The sequence below is a fragment of the Tenebrio molitor genome, chromosome 6, assembly GCF_963966145.1.
Source record: "Tenebrio molitor chromosome 6, icTenMoli1.1, whole genome shotgun sequence".
Lineage (NCBI taxonomy): Eukaryota > Metazoa > Arthropoda > Insecta > Coleoptera > Tenebrionidae > Tenebrio > Tenebrio molitor.
The window spans coordinates 4483017-4508981 of record NC_091051.1 but is presented as its reverse complement, the minus strand read 5'-3'; the positions used below and the strand labels follow the sequence as shown (position 1 = coordinate 4508981).

General features: G+C 39.2%; 1 protein-coding gene across 3 annotated transcripts in view; it reads left to right on the top strand.

Annotated features, from left to right (window-relative positions):
• The first annotated feature begins 4468 nt into the window (after positions 1 to 4468).
• The window catches only part of LOC138133375 (transcription factor SOX-5-like), a 114361-nt gene continuing 92864 nt past the window's right edge, over positions 4469 to 25965 (top strand). Inside the window, exons 1-2 of one of the 3 annotated variants that reach the window (XM_069051272.1) lie at positions 4469 to 4799; positions 19486 to 19529. In XM_069051272.1, the coding sequence (XP_068907373.1) occupies positions 19522 to 19529 (8 nt within the window). In that variant the 5' untranslated portion in view covers positions 4469 to 4799; positions 19486 to 19521. Of the gene's footprint in view, positions 4800 to 19320; positions 19431 to 19485; positions 19530 to 25965 lie in introns of those variants that run through there. The other 2 variants (XM_069051275.1, XM_069051271.1) reach the window with 2 other exon arrangements.

The window sequence follows — 25965 nt, the reverse complement described above, 5'->3', positions numbered from 1 at the left end:
AATTGTGGCCGTTTTCAAAAGAACTACAGTTAGAGCGAATAAAATTTTATTTTTGTTGCCTTTTACGGTGCGACTAATTTGACAAATTATTGCTGACACCAAATTACATATTTCTGATCTGCTAATGAATCTTGAAAAGTGTTAATCCTCGAATGTGAGAACAGAATGAGGAAAATTATACAATTTCATTGTCAGCAAACGGAAATATGTAGATAATTGCAGATTTTTTAATCGAAGAGTACCAAATTTGTGTCCTATTGAAAATATTTAGAATCAGTAAAATGTGCAATACCAAGGTTTCTTTTAAATATTAAATAAAGTTGCTGTTGCGTTAAAATGCTAGTTTTCACAGAAAAAAAGCATTAACTGAATACATTTTTTTTGCTGATCAACTAGAAGGTCTACTAAAAATTGAAAAAAAAAGATTTAAAAAACTGAGAAGATAAATTTGATAAAATTTATTGAAAAATGTAGAAAAATTAAAAAGCTCTTTAGAAGCTGATGACGTCAGAGAAGAAACTAATGCATTGCCGGTTACTTCTAATTCTCATTAAAAATAATTAAAACAAATGGGTGTATAGTTAGTTTTTAATAAAATGTGATTTTATTAAAATGTGAGTCTTAGATGATTCCTCCTCAAACTGAAGGAATGTCTTTTTGACTTGGGTAATTGAAACAATACAGGAAATTGAAGAAAATCTTCTTTAGAAGAGTGTTTCCATAAAGCTGGCTGTTGATGATAGAAAATATCCTAATGCATCAGATTTCTTTTATTCTATTTTCTATTCTATTCTTATTATAACGTTTTTTACTAAAATATAAATCTTGGAAGATATCTGCTAACTCTCTTTTTTTTTGGCATCTCAGAAAATAAATAAAAACCTATTTTTGAAAAATGTTTTTGAAACCTACTCTCATATAAGAAAAGGTACTAATGCAGTACAGTTACTTCTAATTCTGTTAGAAGAAATCTTCTGCAACTGAAGGAATAAATGTTTGACTTGATTGTAACAAGATAAATTTGGCGTCGGTGAAATCAAAATTGAAAAACTTATTTAGAAGACCAATTCTAAAGACTGCTAATGACGGACAAGATTCTAATTCATCCGATTTCTTCTGATTTTCGCAGCAAAAATTAAATTGAAAAATTAGAACAACTAGTTCATATTATGATGTTATTTCACTAAAATATAAGTCTTAGAAGATACACCAGTGAAACAATAAACTTCTTCACATAATTGTCCCGATTTCATTGTCTAGCCTTGCTTCATAGAATAAACTTGAAAAACAAACTTAGTCTCCTCAGTAGTAAAAATTTTACCTCAAAGAATTCCAGATTTGGATTCTATTGAAAATGTTTGGAACTATCGGGTGTTCATTTAAATTTACGGTCAAATTTGGCGTTGAAGAGTCGATTGTGAACGCATCAGCTGTTTAAATCTTACCTCAGTTTTTACGTTGTTTGTGTTTTTACACGAGTGGTGCGTTCACAATCGACTCTTCAACGCCAACTTTGACCGGAAATTTAAATGAACACCCGATAGTTGCATGCGCAAAATTGAAAAGCTTTCTTATCTTATACGTTTAACATGGAACAACTGAATTCACTAATGCTTCTGTGGACTCTGTGTAGAGTATGTATGAAATCTAATTGTCAAAAATGATATTTTTTATGATTAGTTAATTTTTGAAATATTTCGAAGAAATTAATGGATGTAGAATTTTCTAAAAAAAATAAATATAAAAACAGTTATGATTTTTTTTTTGTCAGAAGTATACACCAGAAGGTACCGTTATTATGTAAAAAATACATTAATTTTTGGCAAGGACTGTCGAGAAGTAGCCAGCCTCGTGTCGGGCCTCCCCTTCTGCTGATGAGGAGGCTTTACATGCGTGTCGCATTTTTGCGTCGTATTTCAGCGCGGGCCGAGGGGCTCGCGAGGTACACATCCGAGCTCCTCGTATATTATTATAATACGACTCCAGCAAGGCAAGTACAACTGGTATGAATTATCGCATGGTAGAATTAACATAGCTCCAACAGACAAAGACAGTTTTTTGTCGTCTCCGCTGGTGGCTATCTATCAAAGCGCTCTCTCGCGGAGCTTTCGCACCGGGAAAACGAGCGGCGATTTTGCCGGAGGTTTTTTATATTGCGCGCTAAGTGCCGGAGTTTGTGGCTAGAAGTGTCCGATTATGGGGATTCACACTCCTAATAAATTACCGGAGATTTATCGGTACTGTCATACGATGCTGAGGTTATGAAACACTGTTTATCTGTTTCTACGGTCTTTTTTTATTATTAATTCCCGACCTAAGCGTACACAATCTGTAATTTATACCGAGACCTGGTGCCGCAACCACATATTACAATTTTTTACGGCGGCCCGAATTATGCCCGGACTCGGATAAGTAATTGAATCCACCGGACGGGGCTGCCATCGGCCTCCACACAAAAAACACAACGCTACCCCACCTACTGCCGACACGATACACCTTCATGAACCAACGAGCAATTTCGCAATGCGAACACAATGCAACTATATTATACGAATACCACAATAGCTAGTGTTACAACGCCGTTTTCTTTTCCACTTGGATTGCGTTACCGATAAATCATTGAAATGCCCACTTTCTGGACGATGCAAACGGACAACACCAACAAACGACCTCTGCGGCCGCTCCACCGCTAGCCTCGACGCTCCATTGATAATCCGTAATTGTCTTCTTTTCTCAAACCCGTTCCCTGTCTCGCTCCTCTCACGCAAGAATTATTCCCTCAACGTCCACCGTTCACACTCTAAATTCATTTTACACCACTTGGCAAAAGGACTTCAGTTATTACGCCAATTAGCAAAACCGTCCAACTATGATTAAGGCAATTTAAATCGTTTTCTGAACGTATCAAACTCGGAAAAAATTTAAGGTTAGGTTACTCCGATGTAATACATTTTAAAAAATCTAACATTTCAAAATATTCGTTCCACTTCATTTGATCCACACCGTACGGATTTTTGGTTATCAATCAAAATAAAAAGTCTACTCCGAAGATATCAACCCCTGAAAAAAGTTTAAGGTTAGGTAACTCTGGTGTAACAAATTAAAAATTATTCAGCCAAAATGTTCAAAAACTGAAACATTGCAAGATACTCATTCACCGCGTACGGTTTTTTGGTTGTCAATCAAAATAAAAGTGTCCTCCGAAGATATCAACCCTTGAAAAAATGTAAGGTTAGGTAACTCCAGTGTTTCAAATTGTTAAAGGAAATTCTCCAATTTTTAAACTAACTATTCCAGTGGCTCTTATAATTCTTCAGAGATTAATTATGATCACTTATTTCTCCTAGTTATGGTTTGTTCATGTTTTCTTTTTTATTTTTATTCTTCTATCACACCTGGAATACCTGGATACATGTTATTGGAATCTTGAAAGCTTCTACTACGCTCGTTGTGACCAATTATTGCTATTTCTATCAATTTATTTCTTTCTACCTCGTGTAGATACCTGTAATTTGAATAACCGCAAAAACAATTTCAAAAATTAATTTTTAATTTTTTTAATTGGTAAATAATAAAACTAAAATGTTACATCTGTGTTAATTTCCTGTATTAATTAGCATAATTAAAATTTTGTAGCCGTCCGCGATACGTGAGCCCCACGCCACTGAAGTCACCTGTCAACTAGACAAACAAAATTAACCAGGTGTGCTCGGGTCACACATTAAATTATTAATCGCGGCGTGGGCGTAGAAATGACAAAGCTATTTACTACTCTTCACTTCACACTCTGTTTCGCACAAATTAATCACCACAACCCTTACCGGTATTATTTTCGACGTAAGTGCAAATAAACCTACCTCTAATTACCCCACTTGACTTATCCGCCACCACCGACACATAACCTAACTTTTGTTTGAAACCCGCCTAATTTGACAGACAACTTGCAGATTTGTTTTGATTGTTGTGTGTTAACAATTTCAAGGGAAAAGTGTGGAGTTGGGGTGGTTGCAGGTTACAGGTTTGTTTGTTCGAGAATGCGTTGGTATTTTTGTCGGGTTTCAGAAAGATTGTCGTGAAGTTTTTGAGTTTAATGAGATCGGCGTGGAAGTTGTGTGTGTTTTTAATAAGAATGTATCGATTGTCGGGTCGCCGTCCCCGCCGTCCCCGCCGTCCCCTGTCCGTAATAAGCATAATCAAGTGAGCTATTGTGGGGCGTGAGTCGTCGCCGGCGTCCCCGAGCGGCGCTCCCGACCTTTGTCCATTATTCTCGTCGAGTTAACTAAGTTTGTAAGTTCGCGCCGGAGAGACAATGGCGCAATCAATAGGGTAATGAGAGGACACTATATCAAATTATCGATGCGGTCAGCTCCATCGTGCCGCCGGCCACGCCAAGACGCCGGCCCTAATGGATGCGGCCCCTTTGATCGGCGTCGGCCGCACCTGGAGCAGTCAGACGCCGGCGGAGCGAAGAAGAGGCCCGACGGAAGTCCGCTGCGACCAGGCCGGCCTACCTGGGTATGCTCATGTGTCCCCCCACCGGGCCATTCTTACCTTCATGAGTGTGTGATCAGTGTAAGAAGCGAGGTCTTCGGGAGAGCACGCGACTCGCAGACACGGTGTCCATCGATGGACTGCTTGGGGATGCTCCAGTGCCGACAATAGTGACAGTGCCGCCGCCCCCTCGGATTACGCCATGGCGTGTGTGACAGTGCTCCTGCTGGTGCTGTGACCGGTACCGCGTTGGTTCAGTGCGAGATATGGAAAAACTCTTGTGTTGCTTGTAGCGCCGCAATCAACAGGTAAGTTTACACGGTTTGTCATGTAAACATATGTCACGTGCTTTCCAATGACATCTGTGAGCTGCTTCGGTGACGTCACGATTTATCACCGGCCATACAGTCTCCCGCACTGACACGGTGACGCCGAAGCATCCGCAAGGGTGGGCACGAAGGTATCCCGAGGTATCGCGAGCGACTCGGGTTTTCACCTTTTCCGAATCTTGACAAAGCTTTTACAATTTCCGAAAAGATATGATTCTTGTCCCTAATCATCAAAACAACACGGTATATCTCGTGACAGTGTATTTTAAAAAATTATACAAATTCGCAAATCCAAAATTACTCCAAAAAAGAGAAAAAAACTGTTGAAATGATCAGTACACTTGATACCCCTAAGATTAGACCCCTTAGTAGACCACTATGTATACCAAGCAACTCTCAGTTGTTCTTGGATTTTTTTCATATTATTCTCACAGCAAAAATGTGAATTTTGGTGGAGACAATACAATTATACCCTATGAAAACCACAAGAATTCTTTGCGCACTCCTGGTTTTGCCGGAAATGACTTTAACTATCGATTTCCAAGCAGAATGTCATTTACTCATTTACATAAATTATTTTTGCCGCGAAATCAGTCTCATTAAGACAAAACTAAGTCTCAATACCACTAGACGCACCCTGAAAATTTTTTTTGTTTAATAATAAAGATGGACAAATCTGCTCCATTTGACAATCTTCTCCCTTGATCCTTTGTATCTTGAGACTTCGTGAATCAGTTCCATTCGTGACCTGGATTTTCAAGCATTGACCACAACTTAAATCATAGCTTTGGCGAGTGTAGACTTCCGAAAAAAAATCTTTCTTGGCCGTAATCATCAAAACAACACAATATACCTCATGATAATAACAACTATACATTTTTTTAATTATGCAAATTTGTAAATCCGAAATTACTCAAAAAAAAAGAAAAAAGAATCATCAGTACACTTGATACTCTTAAGATTATACTGCACATATTGTACATAGTGTTTCTCTAAAATAACGTATAGCCAGGCATTTATGCAAACACCGTGTATATCACCTTCACAATTTTTTAAAGTTTATTTTATTTCTATTGCAAGTGTTTTCATTAATTTTTGGATTTATTAAAATTGTTGCTACATATTCCGCAGACTATTTTAGACAACTCTGTTTACCAACTGATTCTCAACTGTTTTTTAATACTATTATCACCAAAAATGTGATTTATGGTGATGACAGTACAATCATAGCAAACTGACACTACGACCGATTTTTACCACTCGTGGTTTTGTCGGAAATGACTCTAACTTTTGATTTTCAGGCGGAATGTCATATACTCATTTATACATTTTTTTGCCGCTAAATCTGCCTTATTAAGAGAAAACTAAGTCTCTATGACACTCCGGATAAAAGAAATGTTTGTTTTTTCCTTAACACCACTAGATGCACCCAAAACAAATATTTTTTAGACTGTCTAGACTGGTACACATCGTTTTTTGATTTTTTTAAATAAGAAAAATAAAGAAATCTGATCCTTCTGACAACTTTCTCCCATGATCCTTCTCCCCTGTACCCTCAGACTCCAATCAAGTGATCCGGATTTCTAGGCATTGACCACGAATTAAATCACAGCTTTGGTAAGTGTTGACAAAGCTACACCTCCTTTTGACGTTCCGAAAAAATATACTTCTTCATAAAAACAATACCTACAATATACCTTGTGACTGTAAAAATTATATTTTTCAAAAGTCATACCAATGCGCAAATCCAAAACTACTAAAAAAGGTGAAAAACACAGCAAAAATGTGACATTTTGTAGAGATACATAATGCAATTATTGCAAAATTGAAAAACTAAGAAAACCACAACTAGATTATTTACTATCACTGGTTTTGTCGGAAATGACTCCAACTTTCGATTTCCAAACGGAATGTCATATACTCATTTACATACATATTGTGTATTTGCTGCAAAATTAAATTTATTAAGAGAAAACTAGGTCTATTATATTCTGCATAAAAAAAAATATTTGTCTACGCACACCTGAAATGTAGTTTTTTTTAGACAGTTGGTATGCTACATTTTCTGATTTTTTTAATAAGAACCTGCCAACTCCTGACAACTTTCTCCCCTGTTCATTTTGCTTAGCTTTTTTTATTTTTGTTCGTGTGATGTAAACGCACATGAAGGATTTTTTGTGGGGTTCGTGTCGAGAGCTAAACGGCCTCCGCTGTACCATCACGTCATACTCTTCTGTAAACCAGCATGAGTCACGCAATTCGAACAATTCCAAATCACAGAGGAAACCCATCCAATTTACCGTCAATTACTACCAGATTCCCCGAATCCGGCGCGCCGACCGCACCCGAACCCCATCGAGAAATAACGGTGTGGGACGCGGGAATGGACGCGTCCCGACTAATTCGGAAACAGAGCAAGAGGAACATTGACAAAACGATGATTTACTCTCGTCCACCTGCTCTTCCGTTTCATCGCGGCCCACTTACAGCATCCGGCGCGACCATCCAACCCCATTACATCCGACGGACGTCACAATTAGGCTTTGTCTTGGGGTATTTCGGGACGGCCAGACCTGAGGCCGATCGAAGTGGCGTGGAGGGGCGCGAAAAGCGGTGCGGTGCGCGTTCCAGATTTTCTCTCATTACGAAAAATCGGAATAATTACACCGATCAACTTTTCATACGTTAACGTTGCGAGTAATTTCGAAAGTGCGCCTCCGGCTCTTATTATTATACATCAGAGCCGACTTTTACAAAGAAACAAGATAGTAAATGCCTTACAATGCAGCAATCAATTATTGTACACATATTTAGATTTTTTTTTATCGTGTACAGTTATGTAACAGTAAGCGTATGTGATTTATAAGAATTTCACAATTGGATAAACAGACAATGCGACGATCCTTTTCATCACAACTCAATCCCCGATTAATTATGTTTCGTGTTGAAATATTCGGCGTGAAAGAAAAAAAATTACGGTTCCTCTTAGCAATAACAAATCGATTGTTGCCGCGAGTCATCCATCATCGGGAATGATCACGTGGAAGGCAAATTTCATTGTCGAGTGTTGAGATGAAGACGAGTGATGATAATTGATCGGGAAAAATTCGACAAAAGGAGATAAAAATATTCGCTGACGGATAATTCCCGGAATGTGACACACACATACAGAATTGTTTGTTGTAAAATTTACTTCGTTTCTATAATTGTTAACTGTAATTTAAAGATTCGGTTCTAATTGTTTTGGAGCTGCGAGTTTCAGAAAAATCGCGTTGCGTAAGAGGTTGTGCAAATTCGTCGAACAGATTGAAATTTGACATTTATTTTGTTAAAAGTGTTTAACTTGAGTCAGATTAAAATGTCAGGATTGAAAAAAATAGACAAAAAGCTATTGTTTTCGGCCGAGAAATAATCAAGTTGGTTGTTAAAACGCATCGAGAAGAATTACAGCGCAATCATCTGTGGTATTTAATTAACATCTAGTCATCAACGAATTAATTGGTTTCGGTTTTGATTTTATTTATTTGGATCTCATGGAATTATTTATGTGACTTTCTGAACCAAAATGAAATTTTTATGTGAAGATATCTTGTATAATAACTACAACACTAATGAAGTATGTTAGAAGAAATGTTGTTTTATTTTACACCCACAATAACAAAATGAATCAAATGCAAATATGGTGTTCAGCGTTTGTTTCAAGTCCGGGAACTGTTATAGTTAAGTAATTAAGTTTCGAGAAGTTTCTAAGTTTGTCATCTAAAACAGTAACTGTTCTAGTTAATAAATTAAGTTTTACGAATATCTACTTCGAAAATTGTTTTCTCTAGCTCTCAAAGAAAGTTTGATTTCATTTAAGAACTAGGTACATAAAAATGTTGTAACATCGTAAAATGTTAAGCTGAAACGATTTTGATGCTTTTGATTTTTTCACAACTGTCAAAATTATTTATTTCAAGTAAAAGAACTTTCATTTGTAGATCCTAAAATTCCTAAATGAATTCTGAAAGGAAGTGATGACCGCTATTGATAAAAAAAAATGTTCAAACGATTTGCATTAGTTTTAAGTAAAAACTTATTACAAAATTGTTACCTACTTTTTTTTCCTATTTTCATTGGGTATTTTCCAACTGTTTGATTAATTTGCCTCTAAATGATTATTTACTGCATTATGTCTTGGTAAAACAAAAAGTATCATTTTTGTGTTCTGGCTTTATTTTATTTTCTCTTGCTTGCAAGTCCACAATCTCAACAGTTATTCTCGTGGCTTTAAATAATTCCTACTTCTTAACGCAAATTATTTTCCTCTAAAATTACCTTACATTTTTTTCACAAACCCATCTTGGTTATTTCTAAATGCGTTGATTAAAATATTCTACAGCATAATATTATATTATGCAACAAGATTTATAAACGGCACTTTAGACACGAGTTTTATTAGGCACGAGCGAAGTGTAGCGGAATGAGTGTTTAATACACGAGTGTCTAGAGAAGTTTATAAACGAGTTGCATACTATACTTTTTCTACGACCAAATGAACAATGCGAATATAACACGTAACTTCTTTATTCAACGTTAATTGAAACATAAAATTCGAACCTGATAAACGTTGATTGACAAGTGACTAACTTCATTTTGCTATTAAAAAAAGCAGAGCGTGTCCAAAAGCTTCACCTCGTGACTAAAAATACACAAAGTCGCTTGTCAAGGTGTATTTAAAAGATCACTTAGCGTTAAGGAAACATATGCGATAAATGGCGTTTTAAACATAAGAGTAGAAAAAAGTTGATAATAAAGAATTGATAGAGGTGACCTGTTGTAAATAAAAAAAAAAATGTTAATAATTTTTTTTCGGTTAATGCAATGAGTTATGAGCTTTTATTCGTAAACTGGAGGAATCTATACACTTTTTTTCCTTTTCTTTAGTTAATATAAGCCTTTTTGTCTTTTCCAAATGTGCTGGAGACACTATAGGTGCACCAAATTTTCTGACTCAAAAATCTTGCGGCAAGTCTGATCTGTAGTACCACGTGGACCTTGCTCTTTGGTTAACAAAATCAATATTTTGAACCTTTAGCTCACCAACGACCGTAGGTGTGTATTGACACACGAGCAAGTGTTTTCTCTTCTTCTTAACGAGACATACCCAGATGAAGTAATTAAATTTTATTCAAACCAAACTACATTAGTAGCTCCTTGTTATGGCGGTACTTGTACACACTTGAGTTGCTTCATTATTTAGTACTCACTACTTAATCTATTCTAGCTCTTTTCCGACAGCGTCAAATGTTAAATTATATTTAGAACGTGTTGAACAAAAGAGAATTGTTTTGTCTAAATCATAAAATGAAAATGAAACGGTAGATTTTATTAGATTATTATAATAGAAAATGGCAAGAATCATTGTGAAATAATATTTGGATGTGGTGAAGAATTGAAGAATTTTGATGGAATTTGGCTGAGAAGATTTTTGGGAATTTTTCTACACGAGATACGGCAAGAGTGTGATTTTTTTTTTTAATGTATTACGAGGGGTGTACCGAAGCTGTCGATAACAATCGTTATGCAAAGGAAAAATGAAAGTAATTTCCACTCGAAACGCAAAAAGACCATTCAAAATGTAAATTTCTAATTTCCTTTCATCTCAGAACAACAACTAATCAAACAAAATGACAGTTGTACAACACACCGCCACACACGCACGCCGCGACACCACAATTCCACTTTCATCGCCAGACCTGGAGGTACTCGACCGTACCCGTCGTCGTCGCCATCTCCGTCGGCTCTCCTCTGACACACCGTGTGAATGTGTCCCTAACCACCAAAACCAACATCATTAGCGGCCCGAGAAGATATCAGCCAGTTACATTAACAGGTGGACGTGACCGGACCGCCGAATTCGAGTCGACCGTGTGTGATGCGTGATTGTTTCAGCCTCCTACCTGTCATGATGCAAGCGACCGTTAGGTGTATACACCTGATCGGACCAACCTGACCTCAGTGACGTCACCGCGTGTCCACTCTTCCGGGTGACCTTGGCCGTCTTCGGACGTCGCGGGACTTTTAAGTTTCGAAAGGGGTCCCACGGCGCGACTAATCGGCCCCCCCGACAAGAGATTCATACTTTTTTTCTTATTATTCTTCTTCTGCCCCTTCCCGGCCATTTTCTAAACGGCCGGCCAGTCAACGCCGGTGACGTGCCCTGACCCCACAACCCGCTGGGCCGTCCGTCTGGGTCCGTACCAAGGGGGCACACGTTATATTCTATGTACACACGCTCATCTCGCGTCCGTCAATGCGGACAGGTACACTGATCGCGGGATTTGATTGCGTTTTCATTATGTTCATTCTCACGAGGTTCAACACCGAAAACGTGACGCCGGGTTCAACGGGCGAACCTAATTGGTCCAAAATGCCAGGACAAAGGGGAAACAAAAACGGGATGGCTGGCCGAAGAATCTAGCACCTGAGCAACCCTCGCCAAAAGGGTTTTAACTGATCAAATGCGAAGGCTTACATAATATTTAAAGACATGGAATCTTAGTTGGGAGAAAGAACATTGATGATAATGCACAACAGTGAGGATTTAGATTGTTTGTGAACAATTCCAAGTAGATTCAATTGGAGTTAGATCTGGACTAGGAGCGGGCAAATTAGAAGAAAATGGTGAAGTGACCGGTGATGAGCGTGTAATCGCAGGAAGAATTGTGAGAGAGAAGATAGAGATGTGCGTTCGTGGTGGGTTTCTTAAAGTGTTGGGGCAGGTTGAGGCCGACCTCCGTCGGTCATCTCTGTTCGGCCGGATCAAGAACCTCTAATTAAGAGCACATTGTGCAGCGCGAATTGAGATTCTGTTGGCAAGTGCACCGCATATACCAGTTTACATTAATTCCGAGGTAAACACACGGTACAACATACTCGGCGGCAAAAACCGCAAAAACGCACATCCGCTCGCATTCTGCTGCAGCAATCCCGGCGGAGAGCAGCATCAAAAAACAATAGAGCCGACCGGAGGAAATCTGCGAAGCTAAGCAGCACCGGTATCATACATAATGTATTTAGTAACGTGGCTCTTTAGAGAAGAATTGCATCAGGTCAGACCGGAACAGTGAGATTATTGGATTGCCATCCAATCGCCGGATCGTGACGAGAATGTACCAGACTTACCTTGCCCTTAGCTTGCTGCCGGTGTGCACGACTAATAAACGCTCCGTATCGGATTTAGCCATCTGCACGTCCGTCGCACCGCCTCTAATCCATTACGGTTCAATATTATCAATTTCGGGAATCTGGAAGGATCGACACCGGACGAGAACCCGAAAATTGCGAGCGGGCGGCGTGAGGTGGCGCCACGACCGGTTCAATGTCTATTAGTCACACCTGACGGTGCCAACCTAGCTTCTTCATCGAACGAATAATTGGGACTCCAGGAACGCGAAGGGTCGTCCTTGTTGCATTATCTAGGAGGTGCCATCTTGGAATGGACAAAGAAATAGTCTGTCAAAGACCTGCGTTTTGACGGAATGTGGGTTGGTGTTTCGGGCGAGCTCTTTATCGATAGGAAATGGAAAAATGCAGTCGCCGAGGGGAGAAAAAAGAGCAGTGTCGCAACATCCCCAGTGGAAAAACCGTGCCGGCAAACGACAACGGAGCCGGACAATAATTGCCGTCGAGGGGAAAAAATTCCGCGTATGCAATATCGCAACTTCCTATAATTATAGTCTGCGAGAATCCAATTTCTCTTTTGCCTGACGTAAAAAGATCACCAAATAACAAAAATTACATTCAAGCGAGAATATACTGCGTACCACACGCTCTTTAATCTCGGTAATGTATGTAATTCTTGTCGTAGCGGCGCGCGTATTTTACACACTTATAGCGGTCTTCCGTGAAAGTAACCGAGTTGCTCTTTCAAAATAATCCATAGATAAATTAGTAGATTATTGCATGGACAGTTGGTGGCTGGGGACATGTGGTGCGCGCCAGCGAGACGACACGAGGGGGCGCTACTAGTAGACGACAATGTCGAGGAATGCGACGACGTTTTTCTTTGCCAAAAATTCAATCCAAACAAATCACCGCCGACTGTCAAGTGTAACAAGTGAGGCGTGGCGATTGATCACACGTGAAACGTCCAGACCAATGGAAAAACGCCACGTTTTGCTGTTTTTCGATTTGGCGGAGATCGTCACGTGATAGTGTCACCGCACTGGGACGAATTTGTCATATTGTCCAATTAGCCGACAGGTCGCCAATTATCCGCCATTAGAATTTGTTTCCTTCCGGATTGCGGACAAGAACACCGCCGACTCGCTTTTTCAGAGGGAATCGATTTTCGCAAAGTGCAAGTGATGCAGCAGCAAGTGCTTTATTCAGAATGCAGCGCTGTTATTGTCAGGTGGAGAGACTACAAAGCCGGCCATTGTCATCTCTTGATGAATATTTTTTTTAATGGGGGGGTTGGCAACGACCGAGTGAAAAGAGTCGGTTTTTTTTTGGTCGGCAGGACAAAAAGAGAGGATTTGTCGCCATCAAAACGATTCTCTCGTGTTTTTCCGGCGTTTGTGTTTCTAGATGGGTTTAATGGATTGTCCTAACCTTTGCTCTCGTCGCTTAATAATGGGAATAACAAGTAATTAAGTCGGAGCGAGGGTTTCGACATCATTAGTTCGATAATTAATTATGTATTATAATGTGGATAACGGGATCGAATTAAAGGTGTTTTTGAGCGGCGACTCCTCGTCTTTTTCGAGTCACGAAGTAGTTTTTAAATTTGTGTACGAAACAGGTGTCCAACAGCGCCCAGTAATTATCTAAACATTGGAAAAATTCGTTTTGAACAATAAAGTCGATCTCTCGACGGATTAGCATAGCTTTATAGCAATGCTAGTCGCCTTATCCGCACAATAATAGCTCGCTAATTATACATTGTCGTCTTGGCACCTGTACCAACAAACGCCGGCAGCGCGGCGAAAAAGAAGAGGTCCGCTAGCGTCGCCTTGAGGCATCCGCCGCCCAACAAAACGACATTGTATCATCGATCTGGACGTTTTCATTTGGCAAATGGGACCGTTATACGCGCGTCCGAACGGCATCGGCATTAGATAATTTTAAATTTATGTGGACCGGTTCCTGTAAAAAAGCCATCAAACAAAGTTATCAAACAAAAACAACCTATTTGCCGGGAGAACCCAATAAAGTAGGGTCTTTTAAAAAGGCCAGTCTGACCCCTGCGTTCATTAATTATTGATGCGATTGTGTGCAATGAATAAGTAAGGTGCATTATAAAACCTGGAAAGCGAATCGACCGCTTCTGGTCCTCCGTGGCTCAGACAGAATGCAGACCACGCGCCGATGCCGCGGATATCGGATCAAATTGGGGCGAATTGTCGGAGAGATGATCTGATTAGGGAGATCGGGGGTGGGCAGTTAGCCCGCGGGCCAGGCAGAAACCATCAAAAGGGGGCAGAATCTTTTCGGTAAACGAGATAAAGCGACTCAAGATGCGGAAGATCGGAGGAGAGTCGATGATTACACCGCACGCCGGACCGAGTGTCAACGTTATGAAATGATTATCATGTTCGTTACAAAAAATTAAGAATCTTGAGGGACATACGTCGCTCAAGAGGTTTCAAAAAGAAGTCTATGCAAAGCGAGCAAAGCTGTGGAGAACTGATTGAGTGTCGATGATTACAGCGCACAACTGATCCAAGTGTCAACGTTATGACTATTGGGTTCATTTATAAGAAATAAGAATCTTGACAGACATACGTAGCTCAAGAGGTTTCAAAAAGAACTCTAAGCAATTTGTACAGAGCTGATTGAATGTCTGTGATTACATCGTACGATTAATCCAAATGTCAATATCATGTTTATCATGTTTATTTTACTCGAGTGTTTCTCAAAAGATATCCGAGAAACTTGACAGTTGCTTTGTTTTTCGGTTTTTTTTAATTTGCAAATTGTTGCGATGTTCTCCATTGTCTGAGAAGTAACAGATCATCGCCTTGACAGATAGAATGTTATGTTCAGTTTAGAAGTTGCATTCTGGAGTTCGCAAAGGTATTGCGGAACATACGTGGTCAAAAACTTCCAAAAAGAAGTCTAAGAAACGCGTATACCTAAAACTGAGAAGAACTGGTTGAATGTCGGTGATTGCACCGCACAACTGGTCCAAGTGTCAACCCTATGTCCATTCTGCTCATTTAAAAGAAATAAGAATCTTGGGGACCTACGTGGTTCAAGAGCTTTCAAAAAGAAATCTAAGCAACTCGTGCAAAGCTGTAGAGAGCTCAGCGAGTGTCGGTGATTGCATCGCGCAACTGGAGGAACTGCCAAACTTATGACTGTTATGTTCCATTTAAAAGAAATTAGAATCTTGGGGGACATTCGTGGCTCAAAAGCTTTCAAAAAGAAATCTAAGCAACTCGTGCAAAGCTGTGGAGACCTGAACGAGTGTCGGTGATTGCACCGCACAACTGGAGGAATTGCCAACCTTATGACTGCTATGTTCATTTTAAAAAATAAGAATCTTAGGGACCTACGTGGTTCAAGAGCTTTCAAAAAAAATCTAAGCAACTCGTGCAAAGCTGTGGAGAGCTGAGCGAGTGTCGGTGATTGCACCGCATAATTGCAGGAACTGTCAACCTTATGACTGTTATGTTCATTTAAAAAAAATAAGAATCTTGTGGGACATCGTGTTTCAAGAACTTCCAAAAAGAAATCAAAGAAACGCGTGTAAAGGTGGGGAGAGCTGATTGAACGTCGGTGATTGCACCGCACAACTGGCGGAACTGTCAATCTTATGACTGTTATGTTCATTTAAAAAAAATAAGAATCTTGGGGACCTACGTGGTTCAAGAGCTTTCAAAAAGAAATCTAAGCAACTCGTGCAAAGCTGTGGAGAGCTGAGCGAGTGTCGGTGATTGCACCGCATAATTGCAGGAACTGTCAACCTTATGACTGTTATGTTCATTTAAAAGAAATTAGAATCTTTGGGACCTACGTAGTTCAAGAGCTTCTAAGCAACTCGTGCAAAGCTGTGGAGAGCTGACTGAGTGTCGGTGATTACCTCGTCCGATTAATCCAAGTGTCAATATCATGTTTATCATGTTTATTTTACTCGAGTGTTTCTAAAACGAAATCGCTATCCGAAAACCTTGACAGATGCATTCTTTTTTTTTTTTTTTTTTAATTGCAAATTGTTGCGATGTTCTCCATTGTCTGAGAAGTAATTGATCACCGCTTTGACAGATAGCATGTTCAGTTTAGAAGTATTATCGAATGCGTTCGGGAGTGGAAGTTCTCAGGGGTGACGGTGGAACTGTCTGAAGTAATCAGAGACTGCGCTTTTGTCTGTGCGCGTTTGATGTCAGTCAGAAATAGACCTTGTTTGGCGGTAATTTGTGCGGTCCGGGGTCCGTTAATTAGTCGGCAACGAGTGATTTTTGTTGGTGGGGAATTAGAGAGACACGTGAACAATTACGCGCCGTAAATAACAATGAAAGATTAGCTTGGAAGAGCATGAAGGAAATAAATTACGTATCAACCCACAGCGAGACCTCACGCATTCCTCACGATAATTTCGCCTCGTGCACACCACAAAATTACTTTTACATTAAAACGAAGTTTATATAAATTTTAGGAAAACGATCATCAAGCGTCGACGGTTCTTGTGCAGCGACTCCAAGTGGGTTACAGTCGACTAACTAGGATGGTCGGTGGATGATTAATGATGCAGGAAGCGATGGGTCTCGTCGGCCGGCCACAATAATGATACCGTTTAATTGTTTCTGATGTCCAGATTGGTAAAGTGGGACACCTGTGCCGGCAGATACTCAGAAAGAGAAAGAAAATTGGCCCTGGCTAGCACCCATCGAGGAAATACTTTCATTTCTATCGGGTCCGCGTCACAACTTTTACCCAGGCGGTGGGTCGTCACCTGGGGACATCTAAGACCACATGGTCTCCCCGTCGAGGACGAAACAATAATTTAATCTGATGTTTTAATGGGTAGAAAGTGGAGTCGTTTTATGTATAGCAAAAATCGTTGCGCCGTCAACAAATTTAATTATTCAGTCGTGTTTAACGACCGCTGAAAAACACTAATTCCAAGCTCTCGTCATACATTTTAAATTCACCGGCATGCATTCCGGAGTTGATGTCGCTTTGGCGAACAGACGAATTTGAATTATTTAATTTTTTCACGTTTTCCAACGGTGCATCCACAACGCAGAATTAGAAAACGACGGTGCATACGTGGGCACAGCATAAATCCCAGTTTGAGGTTTATTACGACAGACGTTGTCGAATTAGTAAGGGGAAACCTTGGCCGAGCCGTAAATCTCGTTTTATAGGACGATCGAGCCGAAAGAAAGAATCTTCGAATTAAGAAGATACCAATTAAGGTGTATTAAAAGAACAACACTCAAATTTTAAAAGAAACGAGAGAGTAGGGACATCTGGTTTCGGTTAAGGGCTCCGAGTCTTGTGTGGTACGCAGGTGTCTAGTTTGCTCCCTCTTCTAAGACACCATGGTAATTGTTCACTTTAACTACTTCTGGAATTTTCGCGTTTTTTCTGGCTAGACAGTCTCAGGGCGTCCTCCTAGATCGTGTCCCACCATTCAAACCTTGTGCAAGTGCCTTTTTTTCTCTCTTGTTGTGTTTCAAGGTCGCGTCAAGGTCGCGCCAAGTCTTAGTATAACTAAAGGGTAAGGAAAATTTTCATTTGCACAAGGTTTGATTGGTGGGAAACGATGTAGGAGGACGTCCTGAGGCTGTCTAGCCAGAAAAAACGCGAAAATTCCAGAAGCAGTTAAAGTGAACAATTACCGACACCATTTGTAGATATTTTCATTTGACAAAAACGATGAGAAAAATTAAATCTAACAAATATTCTGTTCGTGGTCTTCGAACTTCTTTTCGACCACTTCCTTGTTCTTGACAAAATCTCGACCAAATTGCTTAAAAATCTCTGATCGGACAACACTTTTGAAAAGTTGCATAATACAATCTACTCACTCTAATCTAAAATTGACAATTTCCGATAAAACTATTAACATTAGATAAATGTCCTTTTATACAAACTTCTGCAGTGAGAGATAGACCTGCAAAATCCATTATCACTTATCACCACTTCTCTGTACTCAAACAAGAATTTCTATTTTTGGTTTGTCACAAATCTCTTTTCTTAGAAATTTCCTCAAAGTGCTCCGCGTGTAGCCTGAAATTTCCTGTACTTTGTAACACCTCAGATCACAGAAAGCAATTTTTTTTAATATATCGCGAAGAGTACATCACGTGGTATCAAGGCTATACTGCTAAAAGCTCCACCCATACGCTTCTCGTTTGTTCTCTAATCACTAGTGATTTTTTAATATCAATATGCACTCTCTCGAGTGATTTGAAAGTTCCAAGCCTATAGACTGCTTGCTGAGAAGAACACGTCACGTGATGTCTCTCTGTATAATTACAACGAAAACTTAGCTCCGCCCACGATCTTTTCGCGCTAAGTGGACTCTTGTCGATCCAATTTATCATCTTGAGTAGGAATCCCCCAACATAGATTTACTTAACTATTTTATTGCTACTTTATCAGCGGTTATGTAACTTATCAATGTATACTTATTTATTATGGTGTTTCATTTCCTATCTTCATTCAATTTGTTTATTTTATTTATTAGAACATGACAATTCAAGAGAAAACAACTTAATTATGTCAAGACATCAGAGAAAAAAGAGGATAGAAATCAAGTTCATCGATACTTGACAAACAAATTGTTTCCTTGTTCCAAAGCGTCTGTTGTTTGTTGATAATTCGATTTTATTATAGACTCGATAATTTACCCAGATTGTGAATCAGTGAGTCAACAAGGACCACCTATCTGTGTCAATTGAAACAAAAATTGTCTACAATCTGCAGTAAGTCATAATCTAGGTGTCTCAGCTCGGGTGGAGAATTGCAAACCTCTTCACCTTTTATCAGCGTAATGGCATTGACTTTGCTCTGGATTTTTCCGCCATTATCTCCAATTCAAACAGACTGAATCCGATCTAATCTTGGCTTTTCTTGTGGAAACACGCGGAATTCGCGAGGAGTGGGCGCGTCCCATCAATCAGATAATTTTTATTGGTTCAATAACGCCACAATGCGACAATCCACCCCTTCGGCCACATTTAATTAGGTCCCGGAAAAATCGCCTTTTACGCGCAAATAAATCGAAGGCGAGTGAGTGCATTTTTGAGCGCGATCGTAATCAAAGCTCGGAGTCTCGGGGGACGCAGGACCTGCCGTCTAATTGCAACAAGACATAAACAATGAGGAGGTGCGATGGGGGCCCCCCAATCGCGATTCCATTTCCGGGTCGTGTGGGGTGGAAAAAAGCGGAGGAAAATGACAATTACGGAGCGCCGATCAAAAATGTAGACATTATCTGGAGTTTGTTTGAAGTTTCGATAGGCACTCCCAATTCTGCAATAATTATTGTCAATAAATTTATCACGAAACATTCTATTTTTTCCATAATTCCGTCGAACAGAGTCTACGGTAATCCAAACAGAAGATTGCTATCCGCGCTCGGCGACGATCGTGATAACGTCACACACAATGGTAGCGAGATGGCCCTGTTACCGTCCAGACTCACCACCGGTTTTTTCTGTTGCAGAAGTGGGCCGTATTGAAGAGGGAGTTCCCCGATGTCATGTCCCGGTAAGTCTCTCATATCCTAATAACTGTAAAACGGGGGCGATTCGCCCGACAGGGCCGATAAAACCGCACGAGATGGTCCATCATCCGTCCCGTGTGGTCATTTCAAATCTTCGGTTCGACTTTATGCGGCCAGTCGGGGCATAACTGCCGGCCCTAAAACCGGCACAGGTAAGTGCTTTGATTGTTATTACCCTCCGGTTCGATTGTCCATTAAGCACATCGAGAGCGCTAATGAGAGTGGACAGAGCTTTCGCCCATAAACTACCGCCTCTTCGTCCACCAGAGGCGCTCGACCCGTGCACCACTTTTTCTTTCTTTTTCGGACTTGGCACAACATGGCGGTCCAAGTTTTGTTTGTGTAACGAGGTGCAGTAGTTTGATCTCTTTATCGCGCTTTTTATATAAACAAACCGAACTTATCGAAATTGCTCCAAACAATGTGCAATGGAAATCGTGCTCGCTTTTATGTAACTACACGACACTCCAGATATCGGAATTTTATTAGAGTCGTTATCTAAATTGTGGCACTTTTGGATTTATGTAGCACACAGGAAACAAAATTTGGGTGCATTTTATCCTAGGATTAGTGATTAGTAATTATTGAGACAAATAATCGACGTTGCATAACCGACAGATAACTATTGTGGAGAAAACAATTTCAGATGCGATTCGCACAGTAATAAAAATCGTTGCGTAACAGTTTTTTTACTGCATAATTATCGACAAAAAATTTGTATTAATTTTAAGTGATTGCACAAATTGCGTTTGGGTAATTTGCGGAGTGCCACTTTGTTGCATAAAATTGTCTTGTGCGATTTGGAGAATGAGATGATAAAAATCTGGTTGGACTAATTTATTTTCAAATTAGTTCCACATGCGTAAAGTAGAGGAAAAACCTGATTATTTTTCAACAAAACAGTGAGTAAAGTTTATTGCAAAAACAGCAAAAGGGAATTCGTTCTAATAACAAACATGATGTTTCTAGTCCGGTGCAATGTCACATTGTTTTTCTTTCGTTTTTGTTCTGGGTTTAATTAATGTTAATTACAATTAGAGGGGCAGAAAAACACGATTTGCGAGCTCAGGTTCAATTATTTGCAGGGACTTTTTTAATTAATTTAATGAAAGAATTGTTGGCGGTTGTCTTATTTTATTATTATTCGAATTATGTACTATTATTCTGAATAAAATATTCTTTTTGGCCTCCTCACTCTAAATGACTTGTTTACACATTTTGAACAGGTACGGTATCTTGATTTTTACACACTAATCAAACTATCTGTCATTTTACCGCACGGAGTGTGTAAAATACCACAAAACTGTTAGCTGTTAGTCCATTTATATTATTTATATTTTTCTGAGAAAATTGTGAATTCTGATGGCGCCATCTTGTGGTATAAATCGTAAGCACATCAGTTATTGGTATAATAGACTTTCTGGTATTTTATTAATCAAATGTCAGTCTTTGGCAGGTTTTGCAAATTTATTGGTTACAACAAATTTCAAATTTGAGAAAACGAGTTGTTGGTCAAAAAGATTAATACATTACCAATGCGGTAGGCACTTTACATCGCTCGGTTTTTGTTAAAACACTCCCGCTGCGCGGTCGTGTTTCAATCTAAAAACCTCGCGCTGTAAAATGTAGCCTACCGCGTTTGTAATGTAAATAACTATTACGTTGTATTTATTCAAATAGGCTCGTAGATTTAAAACATTATTTATTGTTAGTTAACGCAGCTGAAATTTTGATTGTTCAAAATAAAATCAAGTGGAAATTCAAAGCTCTGGAAAAATTTTAAACACAAAAATGAAAAGAGTGCAGTGGTGCTTTAGTAGATTACTCTGCTAAGCTACTGATTTAAGTTAAAGATTCCTTTGAGATTATTTTTTTGTTTATTTATTTTTTTATTAATTGATATTATATTTGGGACATAAATCGAGTGGTGTCAAATCTGGCATGTAACGTGTCCACGCTGGACAAAAATAAAATTGGAATATTTGACATTCTCAGGAATTTGTCCACTTTCAAATTGTCACGGAACAAAATATTTTTCGAGCTTCCAAAAATTTCTTCTAAATCTCCAACTCTTATCCAGAAGGACCTCTTTTGCTTCTCAAAAAATTGTAGCCATCAATTTTCGTGAAGAATACGTTAAATTTCGGTACCTTTTAAATTCTGTAGAGAAGAACCTTCTCTTTTGTCAATTGATAAACCAAGTAAATGTTATTTCTTTTCTTGACAGTTTATTTTTTGTTGTTCCTTTGAAATGCACCAAATATGTATGTTTTTTTGAAAATTTAAAAGCGACTAAATGCTGTTCCAATTAAAAACCATGAATATTCAACAAAAATTAAAAGATTAAGAAATTTTTTTTTTGAAATTTAGAAGTAGATAGAAATCACGTGGTGTCACCAGGCGGTACGGTGGACGAATGTCTTGGGTGAACTAAACAAAATTTTGCATTTTGAAAGCAATTTGAGTTTCTCGAATGATTCGAACTAAACTAAAGTAAAAAAAATATAAAAATCCAGTTGGCATTGGAAGAAGTGACAAATCACTCTTAATTGTGATGTTTTTCGATTTTTGGTTGGCCGTGGTCATGGCAACCTAGACCAGGACAATATTTTATATCGAACCTGTCAATATGAGTTACGTCCTAGACCTATAATTTTCCCGAAGTGTGTAAATATATGGCCCAATTATTTAAAAATAGAAAGTTGAGATCATGTCGGATGAAACTAAAAGTGTCGGGGTCAAAATACGTAAATAATGTTCATGCTCCGAGATAGAACGAGTGTGAAGCTCTCTTAACGTATTATTACATACAGAGTGTTGTAGCGAAACGAAGAAAAATCAAGTGATCTATCACGCAGCAATATTCTATGGTAGTTAAGTTGCGGGGGTGGTGAGCACCCCTACGTTCTGTGTTATTACAAGGGTTAAAATCGTAATAGGGTTAGACCAATATCCGCCTGTCTGAAATTCGATTTGTTTCTGTTGTAAATTGTAATCTCGAAGGTGAGGCGGCGGCGTCGGAGAGGATGCAAGTGTGACAATGTGGGGGTGGTGCGGGGGTTTGATTTTGAGTATTTTTGGTGAATTGGGTTGTCGGATTCATATTTCAATCCGGGGCAATAATCGTCGGTTAAGAAGCGATCGTGAACGATCGAAGTTCTCCTTCCGTGGTTTATTATACGTGCGCCGGATCCATAATGCATGGGGGTGGTGCAAAAGCAGGGCCGAATTTGACACGAGCTATCCCATCCCGGCTCCTCCTGCATCTTACATAAGCGTAACATCTTGTACATTATGGGGGCCCTCGGCCTGTAATTCATTTTCCACCGGACTCCAGTCAATTATTTAAAAATTGCCGTCCCAGCGTGCATCATTTCTCCGCGAGCCTCGTTCCCGGAACAGTCGTATTTTGCGGCGGAGGCGAGGCGGCCGCCGTACGAGCCATCGGGGACCACTTCCGGCTTGTTTTACATCGTTTTTGTTCTAACAATCCCGCGCATAACTCCTCCATCGACCGAAAACTCCGCCGGAGCACTCCGCCGTTATTGAAATTCGAAATTCGGGATGCTCATTTGACAGACTATAACTCAACGCTAACTGATAAAGATTGCCGCGTGGCGGCGGCGGGCCCCCCGGAACCGGCGGCTTTTTGCGCTTTCTTCGCCGATGGATGGAACAAATTGCTTTTTGAGAGGTCGACGCGAGCGCTCCCGACTGTCAGCGTGTAATTGATGAGCATGACTCGGGCCTAATTAACCGCTCGTGGAACGCGACCCACACAGGCCCCACTGCTGCGGATACGGCGACGACGCCGACCCGCAGGTACCTTTTTGCTCTTCTTTTGGACGCGCGCGGAGATCCCGTCGACATCGACGGTCGATCGAAGACATCATCGCTCAGATTCGTCACATTCTTGCTCGACACTTTCCACACCACGAAACGTCAAGAGTCACTCACTCGCTTGCTTCTTGTATTTTTTCCTCGTGCATTCCACGACCGCATCTTGGTCTGTTCCTCTTCTGTTTTGGATTTTTATGTAATCTACCTGGCCACGAAGGAAAACTCTTTCTCGCAGGTTTTTTTTTTTTTAATTCAAGAGGAGATAGAAATCGCGCGGTGTCACATCTGGGCTGTAACGTGGGTGTTCAAGCTTACCGAAACCGGAATTTTGATTAAGTTGATGAACTTTATGAATCTGTCACAAAACAATTCTTCGAGACTTGACCTGAAATTATTTTGACCGCTGGATACTTTGTCCCTCTTCGTCATAACCTGTGGTCATTCTTTTTTGGATAACATTACTAACCTTACTCTCTTTTCTCAGTTTCAAGTGTGATAAAGACAAATATTTTTTTTTAATTTAAATCGAGGTCGAACAAAACAGTACAAATAAACTAATGATTAGATATATTTTATCAAAGTAAAAATCTTGTTGTTTTAATTAGTTTAATATTTACACGGTGCGTTTCGACTAACTCTACATTTCTTTTTTTGAATAAAAAAAATTTGAACAATGAAACTGACTTTTTTCTAAAAAAAAAAAATCAAATAATGAAGACAAAAAAGACATAAAACGTAGTACAAACAAGATTAGTGAATATATTTTGTCAAAATAAAAAAAATATTTGTTCCTTTTAAAGATAAGTTTTTTATTACTTACATATTTCTGTGAATTGCGCTTGATATTTATTCAGTGTAAATATTGACCTTTTCAGAGAATAAATCAAAGTACAATTTAATTTCTAATATGTGTCTAGATTAAAATCGCGTGACAAGTCTGGACCGTAATGTGGATGTTTCAACGAAACCAGAATTTCTCAATAATTTCATGAATTTGGTAAATTGTCCACCTTGAAATCTGCAGAGCAAGGAAAGTGTGAATTTTTTTCCTGGAAAGTAAAAATCCTTCTCCAGGACTTCTTCCGCATCTCGAAAAATAACTATTTCATCTTCATCATCAACAGTGCTACTCATTACTCTCTCTCTTTTGTCACCACTCTCGTGTGGTGACGAAAAAATTTTTGGGAGAAATACTCGAAAAATATGTATACAGGTGTCTCAAAATTCGCGAATTCCGAATTCAGAGCATTGTAGGGGATCACTTTAGTAGTTCAAATAAGGAAATGGTAATTGTTCACTTTAACTACTTCTGGAATTTTCGCGTTTTTTCTGGCTAGACAGCCTCAGGGCATCCTCCTAGATCGTTTCCCACCATTCAAACCTTGTGCAAATGATTTTTCCTTACCCTTTAGTTATAACTAAGACATTGGCGTGACCTTGACGCGACCTTGAAACACAACAAGAGAGAAAAAAAGGGCATTTGCACAAGGTTTGAATGGTGGGAAACGATCTAGGAGGACGGCCTGAGGCTGTCTAGCCAGAAAAAACGCGAAAATTCCAGAAGTAGTTAAAGTGAACAATTACCAAGGAAATTTTATATATCTTGTTCAGGAAGAGCGAATTTTTCGAGCTCCACTGGGTCCTCCCTATTACGCTCTGAATTCGGAATTCGCGAATTTTGAGACACCCTGTACATAGTAGAGACAAAATTAATATTTCCTATTTTAGGACCTGGCGCCGCTAACAGTTACTTCTTTCCAAAGCAATAATTTTCCAAACTGACATAACTTCCAAATTTTTATTCGAGTGAAAGACTGCCTCCACACGCTCTAAGTGGAATTGTGTTATATTTAATTTGTTCGTCTCCTTTTAAAGAAAAATTTATAAACTTTCTCGATTTATGTTGCGTTAATGCCATCCAAATAACTCTTCAAGATTTATACATATTTTGTAAATATTGTGCAGGCGATGTGGAAAGTCCTCCAAGATTTACAACACTAATAACACTAATTTAACAACAATATCTCGTCTCAAAATGTAACATGGAATTAAGAGTAATCTTTACATAAAAATGCAGAAAATGTAGTTTTTTACAGTTCGTACCGTGTATCTGAACCAGTTTCCGAGAACCATTTACGGAATTCTAGTTGATGCGACTAGACTTCTTGTTACTTTTAGAATCCTCTTCGTTCTATTAATTATAAAACGTTTTTTGTCATTGCCATGTAGGCTCCGACCAGTTTAACATAACCCATCATGAAAAAAGAGAAACGTTGTAGATTTGAGAATTATTGAGTAACAGATCGATTTAGCTATTTGAAAACTGGCTAATCTAAATGATTCGAATTCTACTTTCTCACCAGTTCGCGTAAAACATGCGAAAAATTCAAAAATCGAAGATGCTTTTAGTGGAACAACACAAAAATTTGACGTATTTTATATCTCGAGAGATTTCATTTGTGTAACAACATTTTAACATATTTGAAAGACTCGACGCACCGGCTCGAAGTGTTAAAAAATAACTTTCTAAAGTGTTAATGTCAATATAATTTTTTATTTGGTCGTAAAGACCGACTTGGA